Genomic DNA, 22,284 nt, shown 5'->3' with positions numbered 1-22,284 from the left:
TAGGACAGCATAAGCACATGTATCACATATTGATAGCATAAATTGGCAATAAACAGAGGCAGCAAAGTAGATGTTTGCAGGACATAGAGAAGCATGAGAGGACTGCAAAGGTTATGGTATTGATGCTACTGATTAACCCTCTAATGACATGACTGGCAATAACATTTTCTGTCACTTGGTATTTTAATAAATGTAAGTTTGTGAAAATATAGACTAAAGTAAGTAATTATACAATTTTAGCTAATAAATGCTGTTTAAATACAGGTCTTCTTCATGATCCAAGAACACGCACCACTCAGAGGGTTAATAATAGTGAAGTTATGGTTCCACTTTGTTTCTACAGATTAGTTAAAAATTTTGGTTTAGAAATTTATCCATATTATTGAAAAAAAGATGTCAGTTTTACTTTTATCATAATGAAAGTAGACACATTATTATTATTATATGAGAATCATATGATCGAGATTAATTTTGAACTGTTCAAAAAGATTTAGAAAGATTTACCTTAAGCGTATTTGCAAAAGACAAAAGAGAAAATAATCAAATTAAAAAAATACTTTAAGGGCTATTACAAATTAAAATTAAGAATATAGTCTTTTATATACGTGTGTGTATGTCTGTATGAGTACATATATGTTGTGTTTTAATGCGTAGATGAAGGAATCCTGTACTTCAATTTCTGGCCTCCGAAGACACTTTATTGTGTAGCTGGAAGGATGAATGCATAAGCCAATAACTTCCAGATATGGCCATTCCAAAACATAATTTTATTGCAAGATATTTCCCATCATATCATCTTTTAGTAGATAAGATATTTTTCAATTATAGTTGAATACAATAATTTCCATGTACACAGATTTTAAAGTACGACGTCATTTTAGATGATAAGCATAGTAACAAAGCGTCTGGCCAGGAAGAAAGCTTAAGCAAAAGAGAAAAAAGACACTGCAATTCAAAGGAAGAAGACAGGGAGTCAAAACTTTCTATTCGGGTTAAAAAGTTTTGGTTTACAATTATTTGATTGGGCGGCAAGAGGTATCTGCATTATGCGTTATGTTACCTAGAAAGATCTTGAATTTGGGAGAACAGATGAATTTAGGGGAAGAGCATAAAATCTAGAATTGTTAATTTTGAGGTTGCCAATTATTCTTAAAGCAGCCATCGTATTTTATTATATCTTACATATATATATATATATATATATATATATATATATACAGACACAAACTGAAGTGCCAAAATAATTAGTAATAACCAGTACAGGTGAAACTATGCAGAATACATAGTAATGCTAAACAAACTTTTATGATTTAAGCAACTTTTTAATATTGTCTAATAGTTGAAGCTCTTGAGATGAACTGCAACATTTTAGAGGAAGAGGAAAGTCTAGATTTTCTCATATGATGATTTCAAGAAAGTACCTTGACAAAATAATTATAACACACTTTGAGTTTATGATAACAATGTGATCATACAAAAGCTCTGGATGAATATAACCAGCATCAGCTGGCAAGAACCATTTCCTGAAGTAGGAATACAATATTGCCTCAAGCAACATAATTTTCAAACAGGAATTTTATTTGTGTCACAAAAAAATATGTTTGATACATATACCAGCAGTATAATTATAAACTCATATTTTATCAAACTAAAGACCAAATTTTAGTACTACTCACCATCTATTTCCTCAGCTTCTGAACTTCCAGGAAAACTGCAAACCATAATTTTACAACATAAGTCATCAGGATCAGGAACTTCTCTGCAGGCTGGACCACCAGATGATAACACTGTACAACGTGGTACACAAGACACATGACCTTGTCCCTCACATGTACAGCGAGCATCACATCCATCTTCAAATTTGGCACCTTGTTCATAGGTGATGTTGTTATACTCACAACCACCAAAAATTGTGGGCTGGTCTGTAAAATTTTGAGAGTATAACTATACAAACTATATAAATGTACCTAAAAAAGGATCTATTGAGTTGTGACATCCTCAATTTGATAAATGGGTTGTGAATGTTACTGCAATGTATGTAGAAAATGTTGAATAGTCATACAATCTACTTTTTTACAAGCACTACTTTATCTACTAATTAAAACAAATAAAAATCCTTCAAAATTATAAATTTACTGATTAACCACTTCTCACATGTTTTCAATAATGGTGGAATGTTACAATTATGAGAAAAGTAGTTACAATGAACTCCTATTCAGTGTGTGTGCAATGGTTACATACGATTTTACTACACTGAATGATTAGATTCCATGTCATAATAGTTCAATTTACATTTTATAGATAACAGAGTGAAGTAATAGTTAGATATGCTTAGAAAGCTCATAAATGTAAATTTTGAATACCTATAATTTATTCAAATCTATATTTCAATTAATTATGTGAATATTTACCATTATTTATCTGTACCTTTGCTAGTCCACTTTTTTGATACTGTTACATATTGTATTTATTTACTTTATTCATTTGATGTATATTATATGGTAATTTTAGGTTTACTTAGCATGAAGTTTTATAAAATTTTGATTTCTGGCCATTTATGTACTTTAAAGACAGCTCCAATAGAAATCAGAAACATGGGCAGAGGCCTTTGTTCTAGGCAAAAATTCTTTTGAAGAAAATGCCAATATTTACTTATGCTGAACTGGCATTTTGGAAATTTTTCTAAAACATTTTTGAAAAAAGTGAAATATTGCAAGGAATAAGAACAGTACATTTAATTTAATTGCAATCAATAAGCAGTGCTGATACATATATTTTTGTAGAGAAAATCATTTTGCTCGTGTTGTTATACAATGAAAAATATTCATAGATTATTTTTTACAGTTGTTAAAATAGTCATGGGCTATCTTTTTTAAGATAATATTTTTGTGGGGAATTTTCTAAATATTTGGCTTGTATTCATGTTAAACATGGAGAAAATTTTAGAGCCAATAAACAGTTTGTTTGGTTGCTAGCAATACACCCAGGACAACCTACCGACATCCAATAGTTTTATTCACTACTACAGTGAGCTTAATTACTGTTTGTATATTATTATTATTAGTAGTAAAACGATAAAAATATTTATTCTAATAAAAATTTTTTGTTTAATATAATCCCTTAAAAGACATTTTCTATGGTCAGTGATTTGGTGAGAATATTTAATGCTGTGTTCAAACAAGACCTAAACTTAGTACTTTAAAAAATGAATGCTGGGATCTCCAGGGGTGAAAAAAAAGCTCCCACAAAAATTATTATTCATATTCTTAAAACAAATTATTAAATAATTAATAATAATTATAATTATTAAATACAATGCTTATTTATTTTTTACAAAATGTACAGTAATACCCTTTCTTTACAAAAATACCATATTGAACAATTATATTGTAAACTAATAAATAACAACATTGCTTTGTTTTTTTTTTTATTTTTTTTTTTTATGTCTTATCATTCCTTTTCCACTTTCAGTTATAGAGTAATGCTTTTAAACCTATTTTAGATAAAGTTTACTAGCCTTTCATGAACAGGAAAGCAAGAATATTTAAACTCATTCAACAAATTTATGATCAACTAAAAATTCAAAAAAAAATTTCAGGTTAAAATTCCCTTTCTGAATATCTTGAATGTAATTAAGACACAATAACATGTTGAATAAATACTAATTCAGAAGATTTGTAAATATAACGCTGATTTTTGTTTTTTGTCTTCTGAATTAGTATCTTGAATGTATTTAAAATAAGTGAAATGCAAATTTGACACTGATATTGTCACTATCTCTTAAATAACCCCTTAATGTTTTGTTTATTACTCTTAAAAACATATCGGATGTTTAAAAGTTAATATCGTATTGTTAGTATTCAAAAATCGTGAAATTAATGCTTAAGAAAAAGCAGAAACAAAAATTTATTTACACCAAAGGCAAACTTTATTACTTTGAGATTGAGAAGATATTTTTATAATAAATTTCTTAGCTCCATTTCTGCATGAGTACCATTCAAAATATAAGTCCTTGAAGAAAGTGTCTATATTGTTTCTACCGATCTTTAAACAAATGCTTATTCTGTATTTTAAATTGATCTACTTTTTTTCATTGATCACATCAAAAGTACACATTTAACACCCACCCTTTTTCAAATCAGCAGTCCACATATAATCTTAAAAATGCATTTTTAGCTCTGAAATTGAGGTATTGAGTCACAAAGTTTTATGTCACTGAATATTTACTTTATTTAAAAAATAAAGTAAATTAAATATTTAACTTTATTTAAAAAAGCAAGTATGTATGCATTTTTAAGCATATACTGCTCATTCAAAAGACGAAATCTTTCCAAACAATAACATATATAACAAATGTTCACTGCCTGTTTTGTTATGCTAACTTCAGAAATATCCTTTCTTATGTTCCCCATATGCATCTAAGTTTTTCAAAATAATAATCAATCATAACAAAATTCTGATGTATCTTTAGTTGCATATTTTTAAATATTTCATAGAAATATATATAAGCATTTATAATCTTTTTGAAAGAAGAAAGAAATTAAAGGCATGAAGAAATTTTTTTAAACTGATTATGTGTCATACAGAATATAACACAATAGTCTGTAACAATTTTATAAGCAATTACAGAAATAATATATCAAAAAGTAACATACATGTATTAAAGAATTGTATTCAAAACATACCTGATTTTTCATTTTTCATAACTGAATCTGTATCATTTTCAACAGCTTCAGGCATAGATTCAGGTTTAGGCATTTCAGTATCCATGTCCTGTGGTCTTTTAAAATGAAAATTTTCCTCCTCATTGGGCATTTCCGAGCTTACATTCAGTTTTGCTTCATCATTATTCAAAGCTACATCATGTTTAGAATCTTTGCCATGTTCTGTATGTGAAGTGAGATCTAATTCAAAAGGTGCTTCAGTTAAACCTGCATCTTTAGTTTCTTTGTTTTCAAGTCCGAGTTCATTTTTAGATATAGAATCCTGCTGATTATCAAGAGTTGGGGTTACAGTCGTCAGTATAACATTCATTCCGTGCAAGCTTTTGTCCTCCAAATTTAACTCAAAACCTGATCTGTTACTCTGAATTACAGTCACATTTTCATATGATGAATTATCTATAAAAAAAAAAACCAACAACATATTCAGACAAGTGCAAACATCAAGTCCAGATACAAACAAATTAGATGCTTGATAATGAAGAGAGACATTGTACTATTTTTTCAATTTTAATTCACATTTTCTTAGGGCATTTTAATTTTAACTTTAATAAACATATTTTAATGTACCAAAATTATGTGCTATACATGATTAACACTTGTTAATCCGAAGGTGGCATGACTGCCATTATCTAGTCATGAAATTTTTAGCTACTGGGGATGTATTAGAATTTACTTTCCTACTTTCTTTAACAATGAGAATTTTATCTAAATGAATGGAAATTTATGAAAAAGAAACTAAAATAAGTTATTATGCAAATTTAGCCAATAAAAGCTGTTTAAAAACAGTTTTCCATGAGTAGATCCAAGAAGCTACGCTGCTCAGAGGATTAAAAACGAACACTGAATGCACCAGAAACCAATGCTTTTTATAAAAAAAAGTAAACTTATAGTATTTTAGTTCATTAACATTAAACTTCAGTTAAAAAGTTGGGTGCAGTTTCTAGTTAGATTGCCTTTTAATAATTGTAAGAATAAAATAAACTTGAATTTTTTTTAGCACTTTAATGAAATTCCAATTAATACAAAATTTAAATCTATTTAATATCATTAACTAGAGAAATGAGCTATAATTCTCTTGACTAGCATATAATTTTGTACCATTATGTAATATAAAAATTTACATACACAGCACCATTATTAAACAATAGTAAGTACATAAAACTTGGGATATCCTCTTATACTGATTCAGAAGTCAAACAACAAAAATCAGCGTTAATTCACAAAATTTTCACAGGACTAGTTTCGATGGTTTTACCGAACCATCATCTTCAGCTGCAAAACCGCAAATGAACAAGATAGGAAATAATGTTTAGATAAGATAAGAAAGCCTGGACAAGAATAAGCAAGTGGCGCCATCTGTTGGCGAAACCAGAACTAAAACATAATTTCTCTAAAAGCCGAAGGCAAATTTGGATTGGAATTAGGATCGTTAACTAGAACAGAAAGATTTTTATGAATGTGAAATGCCTCTAGAAAATCCAGTTCTCCAATGGAAGATGTTTTTTGAATAATTTTGGCAGCATAAAAATTGAAAGTGTGATTTTCGGACCAACAATGTTGAGCAACAGAAGACTTCTGTGTTTCCTTTTTTCTAACATATGCCTCATGTTCTTTGACGCGAAATTTTAAGGCTCTCTTAGTTTGGCCAATGTAAATTAAACCGCACTGGCAAGGAATCCTATAAATACCCCAGGAATTCATATCCGGAATGGGGTCCTTGAGTATAGAAGTTGGAATTTTATTGATGGGAGAGTAAACAACCCGAAAGTTAAATTTCTGCAAAATATGTGCAACTTTATAGCTAATTGATGGAAAGAAGGGAATGACAACAGAATTTTTATAATCTCCTAAAATAAGAGTGTGGCTTTTAGTGTGTTGAGATGAGAATTTTTTAACTGCTTGATTAATAATGTTGGGTGAAAAGCCCCTGTCAATAGCTATTGCTTTTAAATAATTTAGTTCTTCATCAAGGGCTAGTTTGGAGGAGCAAACTTGAAGAGCACGGAAAACATAGGAATAAAATGAAGCTAACTTTTGTTTAGTCGGATGACATGATTTAAAGTGTGGTGGAAGGCAAACTGATGAAGGTTTACGGTAAACTGTAGTACTGAAGTTGGATGTGTTACGTGTGACCAGAATGTCGAGAAACGGAAGAGAATTGCAAGTCTCAAGTTCAAAAGTGAACTGAATAGCAGGATCAATAGAATTCATTGTTGAAAGAACTCTATTTAAATCATCTTTATTACCTTCAAACAGGGTAAAAGTATCGTCTATGTAGCGGAACCATGCCGGGAAGTTTAAAGTTTCAAACAATTTTGATTCATAATAATGCATGTAGATATCAGCCAGGATGGGACTGAGGGGGCTTCCCATGGCTAATCCCTCAGTTTGCTTGTAATATTTATTTTGGAAAACAAAATGTGTTTGTTTCAAACAGAGTGAGAGAAATTAGCTCATCAATTTCGATGCAAGAGAAATGAAATTCGCAGTGTCTGGTTTCTAGACATCTTAATGCACCCTCCACTGGGACATTGGTGAATAATGATTTTACATCAAAAGAAACCATGAGTAAATTACTAGGAGAAATGTTTTTAACCTTTTTTACAAACTCTATTGAATTTTTTATGGTGTAAATGTTATTGTCTAATAGAGTGGAAAATCTAGAAACTAAATATTTAGCTAATGGATATGAGGCAGTACCTAAATTTGATACAATAGGGCAGAAAGGAATACCACTTTTATGAATTTTGGGAAGAGCATATAATCTGGTACAATTCGCAACAGATGGGATAAGCGAATGTTTTAAGTTGCTTGAAATGATTTGCGAAGATTTGATCGCAGTTTTTATTTTGGATAAGTCTGAAGGTGAAGGATCTTTAGGGATTGGATTATATGGTCCTTCGTTTAAGAGTTTAGTGACACCATCGATGTAAGTGTTCTTATCCATGACGACTATCTGGCCACCTTTGTCGGCCTTTGAAATGACAATATCCGGGTTAGAATGAATCTCGCGCATTGTAGCTCTTTCTCTCGCAGTTAGATTTGGTTTCAAAGGTTTATTATTGAATTTCACATTATGAGCGATAAGATGCCTAATCATTTCTTTCTGTGAATCTGAAACTTTACTGAACTTGAAAGCTTTTTCGATAGGAGCCAAAATCTTTGGAATCGAGGGTTTACAGGTTTGTGAGAAGTTAAAATTATATTTTAGAATTCTCTCTTGTTCTTCTGAAAGACTAACATTAGAAATATTAACTATTGGCTTGATGTTTACAATGGGAAGATTTTTTGAACTACTTGAACTGGAAGACTGTAAAAGAAGTTTTTCGAATTTAACTTCAAGGTGAAACTGAAAATTTTGTGAATTAACGCTGATTTTTGTTGTTTGACTTCTGAATCAGTATTTATTCAGCGTGTTATTGTGTCTTAATATCCTCTTATGTTAGACGGTATATCAGATAAATTAATTCCATCCAAAATGAAAATTCATAAAATTGAGAAAATTTTTAAAAGGGCTCTTTGTTGTTCAGCATTAAAATTGTAAAATTAAAGTAATGTTTTATTTTAATGGAAAGCATCATGAAGTTATAACACATAAATGATAATTCATTACATATAACAAAACCAAACAATAATTCCAAACATTATTATTAGAATACAGTAATCAGCAAAACATTTAATTGATAATAAAGTAAATTAATAAGAATTTATCAGAACTTTGATTTGTTAACTTATGTACATAGAATCAAATCTATATATGTGAAATTAAACCTATGTAAACAAAATTAGCCAAGAGTATAACAAGTTTTTAATACTATCTTGATGAAAACAAAACAAAACAAACAAAAATAATGGAAAAATATCACATACACAAATCAATGATCAAAATAAAAGGGAAAAAATTTGAGTTGGTGAAAAGGATTTATTTTTAAAAAAAAAATTAAAAAGGGAAATAAGTAAAAGATTATAATCTACCAAAAAACAAATATGCAAGGACTTTTTCTAAAAATTTAATTCTATTATTATCATTATTATTTTTAATTTTTTCCATTTAGATACAGCAATTAAAAGTAGTTGCATTTTCAACAATTAGAACAAGCTATAATGCCACATTATTTAATCAATAACAGAATTTAGAGCTATTATTCTGAAAATTACTTCCTGTATAATAAAAAAATTAAGGAGAGTGAAATTTATTAACTGTTTGATCAAACAGGTTGAGATAAAATCTTCCAACTTTATAAAAAAATAATATATTTTTTGATTGATTTTATATCTACTGAATACATTAATTTGATGTCTAGGATAATTTTTTTAATTCTGAAGTGGTTTTTTTTTTTTTTTTTACATAGTATACTTTAAAACATAGTTCTGTGGTGTATCGTCTCCATAATATTAATCAAATGAGATTTACGAAAAGTTTCTAATACTGCTATTAAAAAAGGTCATATTACATACTATGAAATGAATTACTAAATTGAAACTCACTTAAAAGACATCCATTTACATGATCATTAGGATCGCCTTCATAGCCTTCATTACAAACACAAGGCATTTTTGCATCTATGCATCTAGCATTAGGCCCACAATGAACGTTTTCACAATAAACTGTTAAAAGAAATATTATTTACATTATTAAGCCACAATGAATTTCATCTTAACACAAAAATTTATGACTTTTATAAACAAGCCTGATTTTTTCTAAAGCAAAAATTTTTGAATGCAATAAATACAGGAAAAACTATTGCTTAATTTCTCTGTCTTTCCTTGCACTATTATTATTACACTACTTACCCACATTATTATTATTTACACACTATGAAATAATCACTAGTATCATCATACTTATATATAATCCAGAAGTATGTTAAAAATAACAAACAATTAGTTTCCCACTAGAAACTAGTATTAGTAATAAAGTTTTTTTTTTTTTTTTTTTTTTTTTTTTTTAGCTATCTTACAAGGGTTGATTGGAAAGTTTTCAGACTTATTCTCTTATTCAAGGTCTACAGGTCCTACTTTTTCTCTCTGTCTCTCAAAGTAAAACCCTTAACACCGAATTATGCTTTTTACAGCCCTTTTTAAATGATTCAAAACAAGAAATAAATTGTTTTGTAACATCCGTCATAGTTCTACAGTCATAATGCTTTGTATTTCCTCATCTGAATAGAATCTCTAATGTCTTTTTATTGGTGAGAATGCCTAGTAATCAGATGGAGTAGTCTTTTGAAATGCAAATCTTTTGAAATGTTTTGAAATGTAACGCTCTATACCCCCAAAGCCCTTTTGAAAAGTAAACAACACTTTTTTTAAAGAAATATATGCAGTATAGGCCACAAAATGTCTTTTGACATAAAAACATCTTCAAAATCATTTTTATTTGTTGCCTTTGCTACACATGGAAACCAAGATGAAAATTTATATTGTAGTAAATTTTGCTGCTATTAAATATTTCTGCAGTAGATCACAGCATGTTTTATTTATATTTTTGATGGATTGTTTGACATACTCAGAAGTATTGAATGTATATATGATGCAAAATTTTAAAATCAGTGAAATAAATTTCCCTGCTAGGCAAACCAGTACATGATAAAATAGTGAAGATAAAAATTTACTCTTATGAAAGCCAAAAAAAAGTCTTTAAACTTTTGATTAATATTCTTTATAATTTAGAAAATAGCTTTTCCTATATTATTAATATATATTTATTAAGCATTATTCATAAAAATGAAAATAAAGAAATTCCTCATGAGATATCCTCAGCTAAAGTTTATTTGAGAATTGAAGTAAAAGTAAGTAACTGTTGCAATTCATTGTAACATTGTATTCAAAGTAACTGCTGCAATTCATTGAAGATTATAAGAAAGTGCGTAAACCATATCTCGCATTATTATCACTTATAACAAATATGCCAAATTTCAAAACATGCCAATATATAAATTCAAGTATATCTTGGAAAATTTTGATTAACAATCTCTTAATTTTTTTCAGGTATACCTAGAAATACATCTACTTTAAGATGATGGCAAGACCTTAATAGGTTATAATTCGAAACTTTTCTAAAAAAAGTTATAAAAATTATTTCAAAAATAAATCTTACTAAACAGGCAAATTTTATTTGGATTCAACCTAAATTTTGAATTCTGAAAGCAGGAACTATGTAAGTTTAATAAGGAAAAGAGATATTGATAAATATATACCAATTTCAATTAACACTGGGAAGCTAAAATTTTGAGATCTAATTTTTTTCAAAACTATACAGGCGATTTTTATGAAACTTAGCACTTTGGCATAATTTGAGGTATAGGATCGAAATATGGAACAAAATTGGTATGTCATTTCAGAAAAAAGTTTGATTTTGTGTTAAAATACCTATGTTAGAACAATGCTGTACATGAATCTAATACATAACTTAGGTTGTGCTTTCAAGACATTAAAAATACATGTTGAATTTCATTAAATGGCTCAGTAGAATGGGAGATTAGAACTATCCCAATTTGTTTTACTGTGTACCTTCCACTTATTGTGACCCAGTAGTGAAGGCCATGGTTGTCCAACTGCATGTTCAGACTTTCCAATGCATTTACCTTAACTTAAACCCAATGTACAGCTGCTACATCTAATACCGGGAATGAGAAATTGAAGCAATCTTTGAACTTTCCAATCAGCCTATGCAATTACAGCAAAGAACATAACGATTATTTGCTTTTGGTTATTTCTTTTTGTAAAAGACTTTTATGGAAATTTGTTTGCACTTGTGTTATGCAAAAAAGGGTAACATGAACATTCCACATACCTATATGCAATTTACATAAAAAATGTGTAACCACTGGAATTCAATTCTTGAATCTATCAGTTACTCAAAATACATTCTCAAATAAGATGATTATGTTACTGACAATTACCAATTATTTAACAATGTCAAATCATCATTCTTTTAGTTTTTTAAAAAAATTACAGAATTCCCTCTTGCATTCTGAAAATGTACTATATTTTCAGCCTTTACTAGAATACTTTTTTATCTCAGAGAAACAGGACTTGGATCACTTTTATTCACAATGCTAGAATTTTCCCATGAAACTTTTTAATCAATTCCAATCTAAAATTGAAATTTGGTTAACTTAATTGTTAACCAAATTTCATAACTCTGACTTGAGCTTACAATATCAGTTGCTCTCTAAAGTTTATGCATGTTCAATTTGTATTTTAAAATGAAAGGCTAATGCAGATTACAGCAATGGGTATTTTAATAGCTAATAGCTACACATTAGTATAAACACATATAATGATAAAATTAAAATAGATTTCTGAGTTTTGACAAATATTTGGCATAGAAAACATTTATTTTAAAACTAACATGACTTACATGGCATAACACAAACTGCTCCACCACAAGAGCTAGGACAACATTTCTGAGGCCCTGCACAATCTTCATCCTGATCACAATCAGACATACAGGCATCAGATTCAGAATCTTCAATATTCTTAAAAAGATTTTCAGGACAGTCTCCAGATTTATTTACTCTTCCTAAAAATTACCATAAAAGAATATTTAGACATTCAATATCAAACATTTTATGTTTAAGAACTATATTTTATAAACTATACCTCAGTAAAAAAAACAATTATATATGTATCTCATTCAAAAAAAAAAAAAAAAAAGAAAGAAAGAAAGAAAGAAAGAAGGAAAGAAAAACGCCAGTAGATTGTTAAATATGTTTAAATCTGAATATAAAATACAGAAGAAAACATGTAGGGTGAAACATTAAAACATAACAATTCCATAGACTTAATCAGCCTGTCTTATAGTAATATTTAATATTTGTAATATTTAATCAGCTTGTCCATAGACTTAATCAGCCATAGATTAACTCATCATCTGATGCAAATTTTAAAACAATTAAAAGCATTCTTTCACTCTCTCCATACATACAAAATGAAATGGAATTAATGGTCACAACTTTAAAGGGTTCTAAAATTAAAAATTGTTTTAATACAATGAGTTGTGGAATATGAAAACACAATAAATATGAAGAACATGGTGAAAAGTTGTTTTAATCATGGATCTTTATAAGAAACAGTATCTGATATTTATAAGAATAGATCAAATGGCCAATAATTGCAATAAATGCATCACAGTGGTGATGAACTACCTTTAAAGGTGCAGATCTACTTTTTTGAAGACCTTGTTGCCAGAATTAGCATTATTACTGCAGAAAAGAACACAGCAGCCATCTTCCAAAGTGCACACCAATTACTTTCTTATCATTGTGAAGTATGTGATGCACTTGACGTCATTCATTAACAATTCTTGTAAATATCAAATATTATTTTTTATAATTACATTTCATTCAAATGACCTTTCGTACTCCATGCTCTTTGTATGTACTGTGTTTCTGAGTTTACAGTTCATATTCCACTAGACTTCTTATAACAAAAAAGTGTTACTTTTGCCATACTCTATCACTCTGTAATGTTACGACCATAAATGTTGTTACACCCTGATATACATATATCATATAATATGAGATTACTACATTTTTCTAATGTTATTAATAATGAATAATCATAAAATAATCTTTTAAATTAGCTTATTTTCAAATTTTAATGCAGTAACTTATCTACTTCAAATACTACTTGAGTAGAACAAATTTTAAAATAGTTGTTTTCAGTTTAAAATAATTTTGTCTACAACCTTTCCCTAAAAAGTATTCACAAAGCAACATTATGTTGCCAAAACAGGCAACCCATAACACCGCCAAGATGTATTTATATGACAATCCAGGTATGCACATGTTTGCAGCAGGTGAGTGCCAATATCTATTGTTCTGCAGTTTAGATGAATTGGAATTTGTTGGTTAATGAATAAGGAAGCATTGCATTTTTTCAGAAATGTGGCATTTTGCAGGGAATGTAAAAATTCACATTCCATGAAGCTGTACTCTGTAACTGATAGAATTTTGTGCACCAAAGCTAAATTTGTACAATTCATCGATATTTTTTAGGTGAAACCAAATTGCCAAGTACATGGAAAAAACAGCATGCAAAGTGTCATTTGCCAATTTGTTTTGACAGTGAAAATATATCAAAACAAAATTAATTTTTTAAGTGAAAACTATGGGAAACTTTTATGCAAGTTGGTCACCGTATACATGACTAAATCACATACAGTATATGGTGAACTGTCTCTGACATTTTTTAAGTGAAAACAAATCACTATGGGAAAGTGTGCACAATGCCAAGTTGTGCATGATGCTAACTTTCTGCAAATGTCTGATTTTTTTTTTTTTTTTTTTTTTTTTTTTGTTTTTTGTGGGGGGAACTAAATAAAAAATCACTGGGACACATATGGAGAAAAGAAAAAAAAGGGGCCGCTTTATTACGAATGGTTCTCCTCTTTCTAATTTTGGTAACTGGCTGCTGTTTTATGCAATTTTTAGTGTGCTTCCATTTTTGAAAACAGCTGACTTGCTTTGCATGCTTTGCTTGATGAAACACTAGTTACCACTGGATAATCAGAAAGGTACTATAATTATTATTATTTATTGATGGTAAATAACTTATTTTCCAGCATACACTTCTGATTTCTTTTGGATTTTTTAATACAGAAACAACAAATATTAAAAGTAATTAAATTTAAAATTCAAATTAATCATTTGAGAGTTACTTAACTGTTTATGATGTACAACTCAAACAAGTTAAACTAAGAAGAATTTCTATCTTGTCTATAAAGTTTAATACTTAATATTCATATATACTAATTTACATACATTATACACATAAAATCCAAAAGCACTTTTCATTTAAACTATATACCGACTTATTAATAAAAATAAAACTGAGAATAAATGTTCAAATCTCCAAAATATTTCAAAGTGAATTATTTCTAACCTCCAGGATCTCGTACTGATAATTCACACGCAATGATCACACAGCATGGATCTGAAGGGATTTGTTTTTCATAGCACAGGGGATCAAGGATAGATCCATATCTTACATAGGGTGGATTACAACGAGGTGAACAGTCAGTTTCATTATTTTCATTGCAAACACATCTATAGTCACATTCAACAAAAAATTCTTCTCCAACATTGTACATCCTGTTGTCTATCACACAGCCATCTATTGAAAAAGACACAAATTTGTACAAGCTACAGCAATGATGTTTTCAGTATTCAAATTATTACGACTTCAAACTTTTGTGATGTAAAAATTAGGACAAAAATCAGTATACATTTAAACTTCAAATAAAAGTATTAGAATGACATTGTTTTATACCTTATGTTTAAAAATTTCAACAAAGAATAAAATAATTTAATAACAGCTACTTTAGAATTCCATTTGTATATTAAAAAAGTACTAAGTTTTCATGAACAACAGTAAAGAACATTAATTTAATAATTGATAATATAAAAATAAAACAAAAAGCTCATTAAATAAATTTCATAAATGTACAAAATAAAAAATAAATAAATAAAAGATGAAATACAATACATAAGATATAGGAAAATTAATTTTATATGCTTTTCAACCTTTAAAACAAAACTGCAATGCACATTGCTTCTATTTATATTTTTTACTTCAAACAAAATTATTTATCATTTGTCTATTCAAATGCCTAAATGATTTGAAAAAATCAGCAAAGAACAAAGCTGATACCTAAAATATTGAATATCATTGTAATAATACCTAAAATATTGAATATCAAGTAATATCCCTCATAAATGGCAATATCAAAACAATGACACTTTTGATGATCTAGATTTAAATTCAAAATTTAGGATTATGAGATAAAAAAAAATAGATAATAGGATGAAGACTTAAAATTGGAAAATGTTTGTGTTATGTTTCTGCTTCTCAATGTAACAAGCCTTATCCAACCAATGAATTATCCAATGTATAAAAATGAACAACCAATCCCTTTTTATGTGTTAATGTGTGAACTTTGAAGGTAGTGTCCATGACTTTCAGAAACAATTCATAATGAAAGACACCATATTTGCTTTGGCTCTTGCCTGGAAAGATAAGACCATTACTTTATGTCATTGTTAATGCAAATTGTGGTTTATAATCATGTTTGCTGACAACTAGTCGCGTGACAAAGATTCTTTAATTTCAAATCATGTTCAGCACCTGTCTGACACCCTGGATTTATTTACATGTTGGAGAACATTAGTGTTAGTGAATAGTAGATGGAGGCTTGAATGAATGTAGACAATTTCATTTGCATCATATTCTCTCAAGATGACAACGAAATAATCAGATATGTACTGGGTGAGAAGAAAGATGAGGAAGAGAGAAAGGAGGATGAAGCCTAAGACGACATGCTTAATAAAAGAGTTATGAGAAGGAAGCTGATGAATGACTGCAGATTTTCATAAGATTTGCCAAGCATTGTTCATATATGTCAGTACATGACATTATAATACTTCATTGTAAATGTATCGAATTTTTTAAATTCCAGCTAGATACTGCAAGCACGCAGGTATTCAAATTATATGTCATCACAACTAAAATATTTTGTCGGTAATGTATATGATAATTTTAAAATATTATTTAGTTTTGTTTTCTGACATTGGTTTATGTGATTATGGCAAAGCCTTGAGGGCTATCAGCCTAAAGGAAGGGATGCCTTTGTGCAAGAGTATGGGAAACTGGCTCATATACATGTTACACATGTGGAAAATCATGAAAACACCCATGCAGCCAGTCTGTTCATGGGATTCGAACATCAGACCAAACTACCAGTGTTCAGTGACTTTACTGCTCAACCATAAGTGGGCCTTGCTTTCTAAAATGTAAAAAACATAGGTATGTGTTTTTAGTAATCTGTGCCATTTTTTATATCATTTCATTAATTGTAGCTGATAGATCAAAAAGTATGGTCAACACATTTTTTCATGTTTTGTAATGCTGTAATTTTGGTACTATTCTGTTACTGTGACCAGATTCACATAAGCATGCATGTTTGGATGGAAGTATGTGTTCATGTATGCATGCATATATATATATATGTATACACACACAAACACATATATACACAGGTACGTACATGCATACATTTTTTAATGCGATCCCAATAACAGAAGAGTACCGTAATTTCTACATCTGGCATCGAAAAACATGAACAAATAAATTCTAGAAATATATATTCAATTATCCGGAAAAATTTCTTATCTGTAATGTAATCTTATCTTATCTGTAATCTCATTGCTGCTTGTTAAAAGAAATTCTAATGTATATGCATGACTTTAAACTGCACTTCTTCTCCACTTAATTAAAACTTAAATCCTAAATTAATTCCAACAGCCTTTTTTACATTAGGGAATTTTGGTTAAACTCCAGTTGGAGATAAAATTTTGACAGCTTTTTATATCATATTTACTTGACAACAATTATAAAAAGAAAGAAACAGATAAACATGATAACTAACTTCAATACTGAAGAGAAAAAAAAAAAACTGTTGCCAATATTATCTAACTGGCATAGTTAATCTTGATCCCTCAAATAAAGATTAATCAGATTTCTATTAGCAAATATTCCACTAAATACTAGTTATGTCAGTGATATTATGGCAGTGATTCTAGAGATTTAGTAATTATTCAACTGGTACTGAAACTTGTAAAAAAATACTTGCATACCACTTAAAATTGCAATTAAAATACCTCATCATTAATTTCTAACAGATTATTAACCAATACTTGTTACCATTTTATAATTTTTCTGCTGAAGATATCACACTAATTAGATTTAATATGAATTACTGATATACAATTAAAATTCAAAACAATAAATACGGTATATATAAAAATGCTAAAACAAAAGTAAAACTATTATCATAAAAAATATAAACCCATACTTTGAAATTGAATTACTATTAAAAATTATGCATTAAAATATATTTTTATTATTTGAAAATTTTAATGAATTCCTCTACTTGTGATGAAAAGAGAAATGAATAAGTATTTACTAATTACTGAAATACCTTTGTCAACCTAAACAAAATTAGTGACAGTAATGTCTACCTGATGTATATGCCGTGATTACTTCAGATGGCAATTCTAATCTGTCATCTTCCCAAACAGCTACTTTCACTTGATATGGAGTATTGGGCTTCAAATGGGTAACTGTCACAATAGTCTGAGTGCCAGCCTGTAAAAGAAATATAAGAATTTTTTAAAAATTTCAAAATGTTGAAATTTATTAATATTTGCTTTTACTTAAAATATAATTATTAATGAACATATGAAATAAAAATTACATTTATTTTTACACAGTATTTTGAATATCCAATAGCTTTTTACCGTTACAGAATTACTTTAATACCATTTCCTTACAGAATTAAATATTATTCATCACTTGATAAAAGAATTAAACTTTCACGTGTAAAATTCTTCTCCAAATATTTTTAAATATAGCTACTTTTTGCTAATGATATATTTTACAATAATCTGCAAGTACACTTTACAAAAAAAGTTTCGTTAAAACATTTTTTATCTCCAAATATCAAAACATCACATTTTTGCTCATAACATATGCAATTATTACATGTGTTTTTTTTAGATGCAGTTATATTTCTCTAATTGTTAGTACATATTAATAATTGCAAAATTTTATTTAATTAAACTTCTTGGATTCAGGCATTTATTAGATTATATTTATATATTTATTTATATTAGTTTAGGTATTGCAATAAAAAATTAAAGTAATGATTTAAATTTATTATATGAATAGAATTAAAAATAAAAGATAATGACATAAAGTGAACTAAAGACTGGCATATTAAACATAACAAAAAATATAAAAAGTGCTTTACATGAAATTTAGAAATAGAACATCACAATTAGATTTTTAAGCCACACAGAAAGTTCAAAGAAAATATGATAATATTGAATGTAATCTGAAGAATGTTTGCACATTATACAAGTCAACTCTCAATTAATTAATTTAATCAATTAATTGTGAGGGGAAGGTTTGTCTACGAAAAATTTAAAGCTTTTTATTGCAGAATAATGAAAAAAAATTCTGCAACAAAGCTGCAAACAAAACTGTCTACAAAAAATTACCAAATGGAAAAGAAAAAAGCTATGATACCAGATTATATCACAAACATTTATAACATAATTTCTTCATTTCTAATAATATTTATTTTTTCATCATTTACTATGTGTTTGTTCTCTTGTGTTTAATTTGGATAATAAATTCATCTTGAAATATCAAAATGAATTTATTATCCAAATTAAACTGCTCAAAAATACAGGTAAATTATTAACAGGTTTTTTTTTTTTTTGTTTTTTTGTTTACTTACAACATGTTACTCCTGTTTTTTGTATGATAACTACCATCGGATTAGCCATGATCTTGATTAACTGCCTTACTTAATGCTGATTCTATTTTCAAATGCTTCTAAATTGGTGTCAGCAGTATATAAAAGTTAAAACTAAATTCATGCAGCTGAGATTTACCATTGGATTGCAGGCATTATATGTAACAAAACTGAAAGCTAACAATGCTTCAGCATCAGTGTTGCAAAATAAGTGATTTTAATAACAGTATTTACAAACCTGCACTTTTGTCCAGTTCATATTACTTTCTTCAGCTGGTCTGTATTCTAATATATATTCTGAATGATAACTTGGGAGGCGAAAATCATCCCACACTACGGTCAAGGTGGTTTGGCTACGTTGCTTAACCAAAATTTTTGGCATATTTGCAGCAGGATTTTCTAAAATAAAAGATTTGATAATGAAATATATATATATAAACTTTTCACATATATATATGTGAAAGATATATATATGTGAAGATGTATATATATATAAACATTTCGTAAACTACATTAAATAAAATTAAATTGTTTACTTTCATTTTTAAATGACATAATTATAAAACAATTCAGGAATGAAAAATTAAAGATATATTTTCATTCAAGAATAAATACAACTTTCTTCATTTTTTTAAACCTTTCTAATTTTCCTAATTTGCTTTTAAATTTCTGATTATTTTATTTCAACATCCATATAGCTTGAATATGGACACTTAAATGTCATGGATTCTTAACGAGAACACACTACATTAACATACAAATGTAAATTACTTTATAGCATATATGTCTAAGAAGATGTATATAGAAAAATAATTATTTGGCTCCTAAAGTATATGCATGTTTATATTGAAAAAACTACCTTCACAATATAACCGAACACAGCAGGGATCATTTTCATCCGGAATTTCTATACAGGATGGATGCAAAACATCAGCTGGCTTGTAAGAGCACCTATCATTACATTCAGGTGCCCCAATTGCATTGCATATGCATGCCTGATTACAACTTAAGTTGAATCTCTCTCCAATTCCATATGATAATGTTGCATTGATGATACAGCCTTCTGAAATGTTTTGAAAGTGTTCTGTGACATGGAATTTCCATTAAGAGATCACAAATGAATGTGATAAAACTGCAATGCTGTTCTATAAGCTTGGTGTGAAAGCAAAGGCAAAAAAAAAAAAAATTAAAGCTTGAAGGCTAAAATAGTTTAGAAAGAAATACATGTGATTTTCTGTAATTACAAATGAATAATGCATAAAATTATAAAAATGAGGAAAACTAAAATATTAAAAGCTCCTCTATTGTTAAATTATTAATGCTTAAAATATATGATAATACAAACAAAAAATACTAGCTTTATGAATAAAAAGAACAGTTGTAAAACACGAACAATAACTATGATTTAAAAATGGAATCAAAAAAGGAACCATGTCACACTTTCCCCTTTTCAATTTGTACTGATCATAGGAGTAAGTAACGGCTCTTCAAATTTTTATAATTCAAAGCAATTTATGATCACTTTTTAAATAAATAATAAACTTAATTACTTACAAAACAATTCTAAATCATATTAAATTGTTTAATTTCTGAGACTCACATCAGATATTTCAAACAGTTTTGCCATTGCTCAATTTGAAATCGTCGAGTTTGTTAATAATAAATGTGTGAAAGTGTTACAAAATATAAAATCAATAATAAAACAAATTGCAAATTAGGGCTTCCAGATGCCCATATTTGGTGGAGGATTATGTTATTCAAAATTTGATGGCCCTAGGTACTGTTGTTTTATCATAATAAGAGAAACATGCATACATTTATGCAGATTCTTCATTATTTAATTTCTTTAAATAAAACACAAGGAAATAATATTTGGTAACAACAATTTGAAAAGTGACAAAGACATTTAAAGTTTTCAATGCAAAAAGCCAAAACAAAATTAATAGTCTTCTAAATCATATTAAATTGTTTAATTTCTGAGATTCACATCAGATATTTCAAACAGTTTTGCCGTTGCTCAATTTGAAATCGTCGAGTTTGTTAATAAAAAATGTGTGAAAGTGTTACAAAATATGAAATCAATAATAAAACAAATTGCAAATTTGGGCTTCCAGATGCCCATATTTCGTGGAGGATTATGTTATTCAAAATTTGATGGCCCTAGGTACTGTTGTTTTATCATAATAAGAGAAACCTGCATACATTTATGCAGATTCTTCATTATTTAATTTCTTTAAATAAAACACAGGGAAATAATATTTGGTGACAACAATTTGAAAAGTGACAAAGACATTTGAAGTTTTCAATGCAAAAAGCCAAAACAAAATTAATAATCTTTCTGTGCTAATATCCTTTGGGCTAAAATGGATTCTGGAATCTCCCAAGTACAGTGAAGAGGGGAGGATCTGACACCAGTAGTCAGGCCCGGATATCATTTCCTATTATTTTGCTGCAAATGATTGGTTACCTACAGCACCACATTCATATGCTAACAAAATGGCACTGATATATAACCTTTTTATGCGCTTGAATTTGCTCATTACCAGCCCGTGTGAGTCAGCAAAGAGCATTTCCCACTAAATACCAAAATGATCCATTTGCCTACAGTGATATAATAAAGTGACAGAAGACAAACTTAAAGCATTAGGCACATGTCAAAAAAAAGAAGGTGGAAGAAGTGAAGGAGGCTCTGAAGTGGAGTACCATAACCAATAGCTAATCTAAGCTCAATATGGGAGCTCAATATCACCCACTTTAAAGAATGGAAAATGTTTTGCAAACATTTACCCATAAAACTACAAATCTCCTTCAAGCAGTTGTTACCACAATGAAATGCAATAACACATGGAAAAGGAGAGTTTCAAGAGATAATCTTCAGGGTTGAGACAATCTTTCACCATTTTGGACACATAAACTGCAATAGTATATTATATGCTGGAAAAAAAAAAAGCCTGCTGCATCTGAACATGCTAGTCACCCAAAAGCAGTGTGTTTCATGATCAGGCATTCACAAATTGGTCAAGCAGGTCATCAGACTTGATTCCATATGATTTGTTCATGTGAAGTTACATGAACAAAATTTACATTGACACCACATTACAGCTGCCACCATCCCAGTTACCTTCATTAGGCAAAGTCAGATATGGACTGAATTCAATTACAGATGTAATGTGAGCAGTATGACATTCAAGAATATATCTTACTCTAAAAATTTCAAGAATATATCTTACTCTA

The 22,284-nt window shown here is 28.7% G+C and overlaps 1 protein-coding gene across 3 annotated transcripts in view; it reads right to left on the bottom strand.

The window, feature by feature from the left end:
* The window catches only part of sas (stranded at second transmembrane protein), a 167,631-nt gene that overhangs the window by 25,574 nt on the left and 119,773 nt on the right, over positions 1-22,284 (bottom strand). For all 3 annotated transcript variants that reach the window (XM_085822772.1, XM_085822770.1, XM_085822771.1), the window contains exons 4-10: positions 19,289-19,449; positions 17,750-17,876; positions 14,616-14,846; positions 12,091-12,252; positions 9,213-9,332; positions 4,686-5,120; positions 1,677-1,922 (exon numbers count right to left, since the gene is read on the bottom strand). In XM_085822772.1, coding sequence (XP_085678898.1) covers positions 1,677-1,922; positions 4,686-5,120; positions 9,213-9,332; positions 12,091-12,252; positions 14,616-14,846; positions 17,750-17,876; positions 19,289-19,449 — 1,482 coding nt within the window. The remainder of the gene's footprint in view (positions 1-1,676; positions 1,923-4,685; positions 5,121-9,212; positions 9,333-12,090; positions 12,253-14,615; positions 14,847-17,749; positions 17,877-19,288; positions 19,450-22,284) is intronic.

The sequence above is a fragment of the Stegodyphus dumicola genome, chromosome 8, assembly GCF_044657685.1.
Source record: "Stegodyphus dumicola isolate Sdum_Otavi_A_Nest chromosome 8, ASM4465768v1".
NCBI classification, from domain to species: domain Eukaryota; kingdom Metazoa; phylum Arthropoda; class Arachnida; order Araneae; family Eresidae; genus Stegodyphus; species Stegodyphus dumicola.
This window is presented reverse-complemented; position numbering and strand designations above follow the sequence as displayed.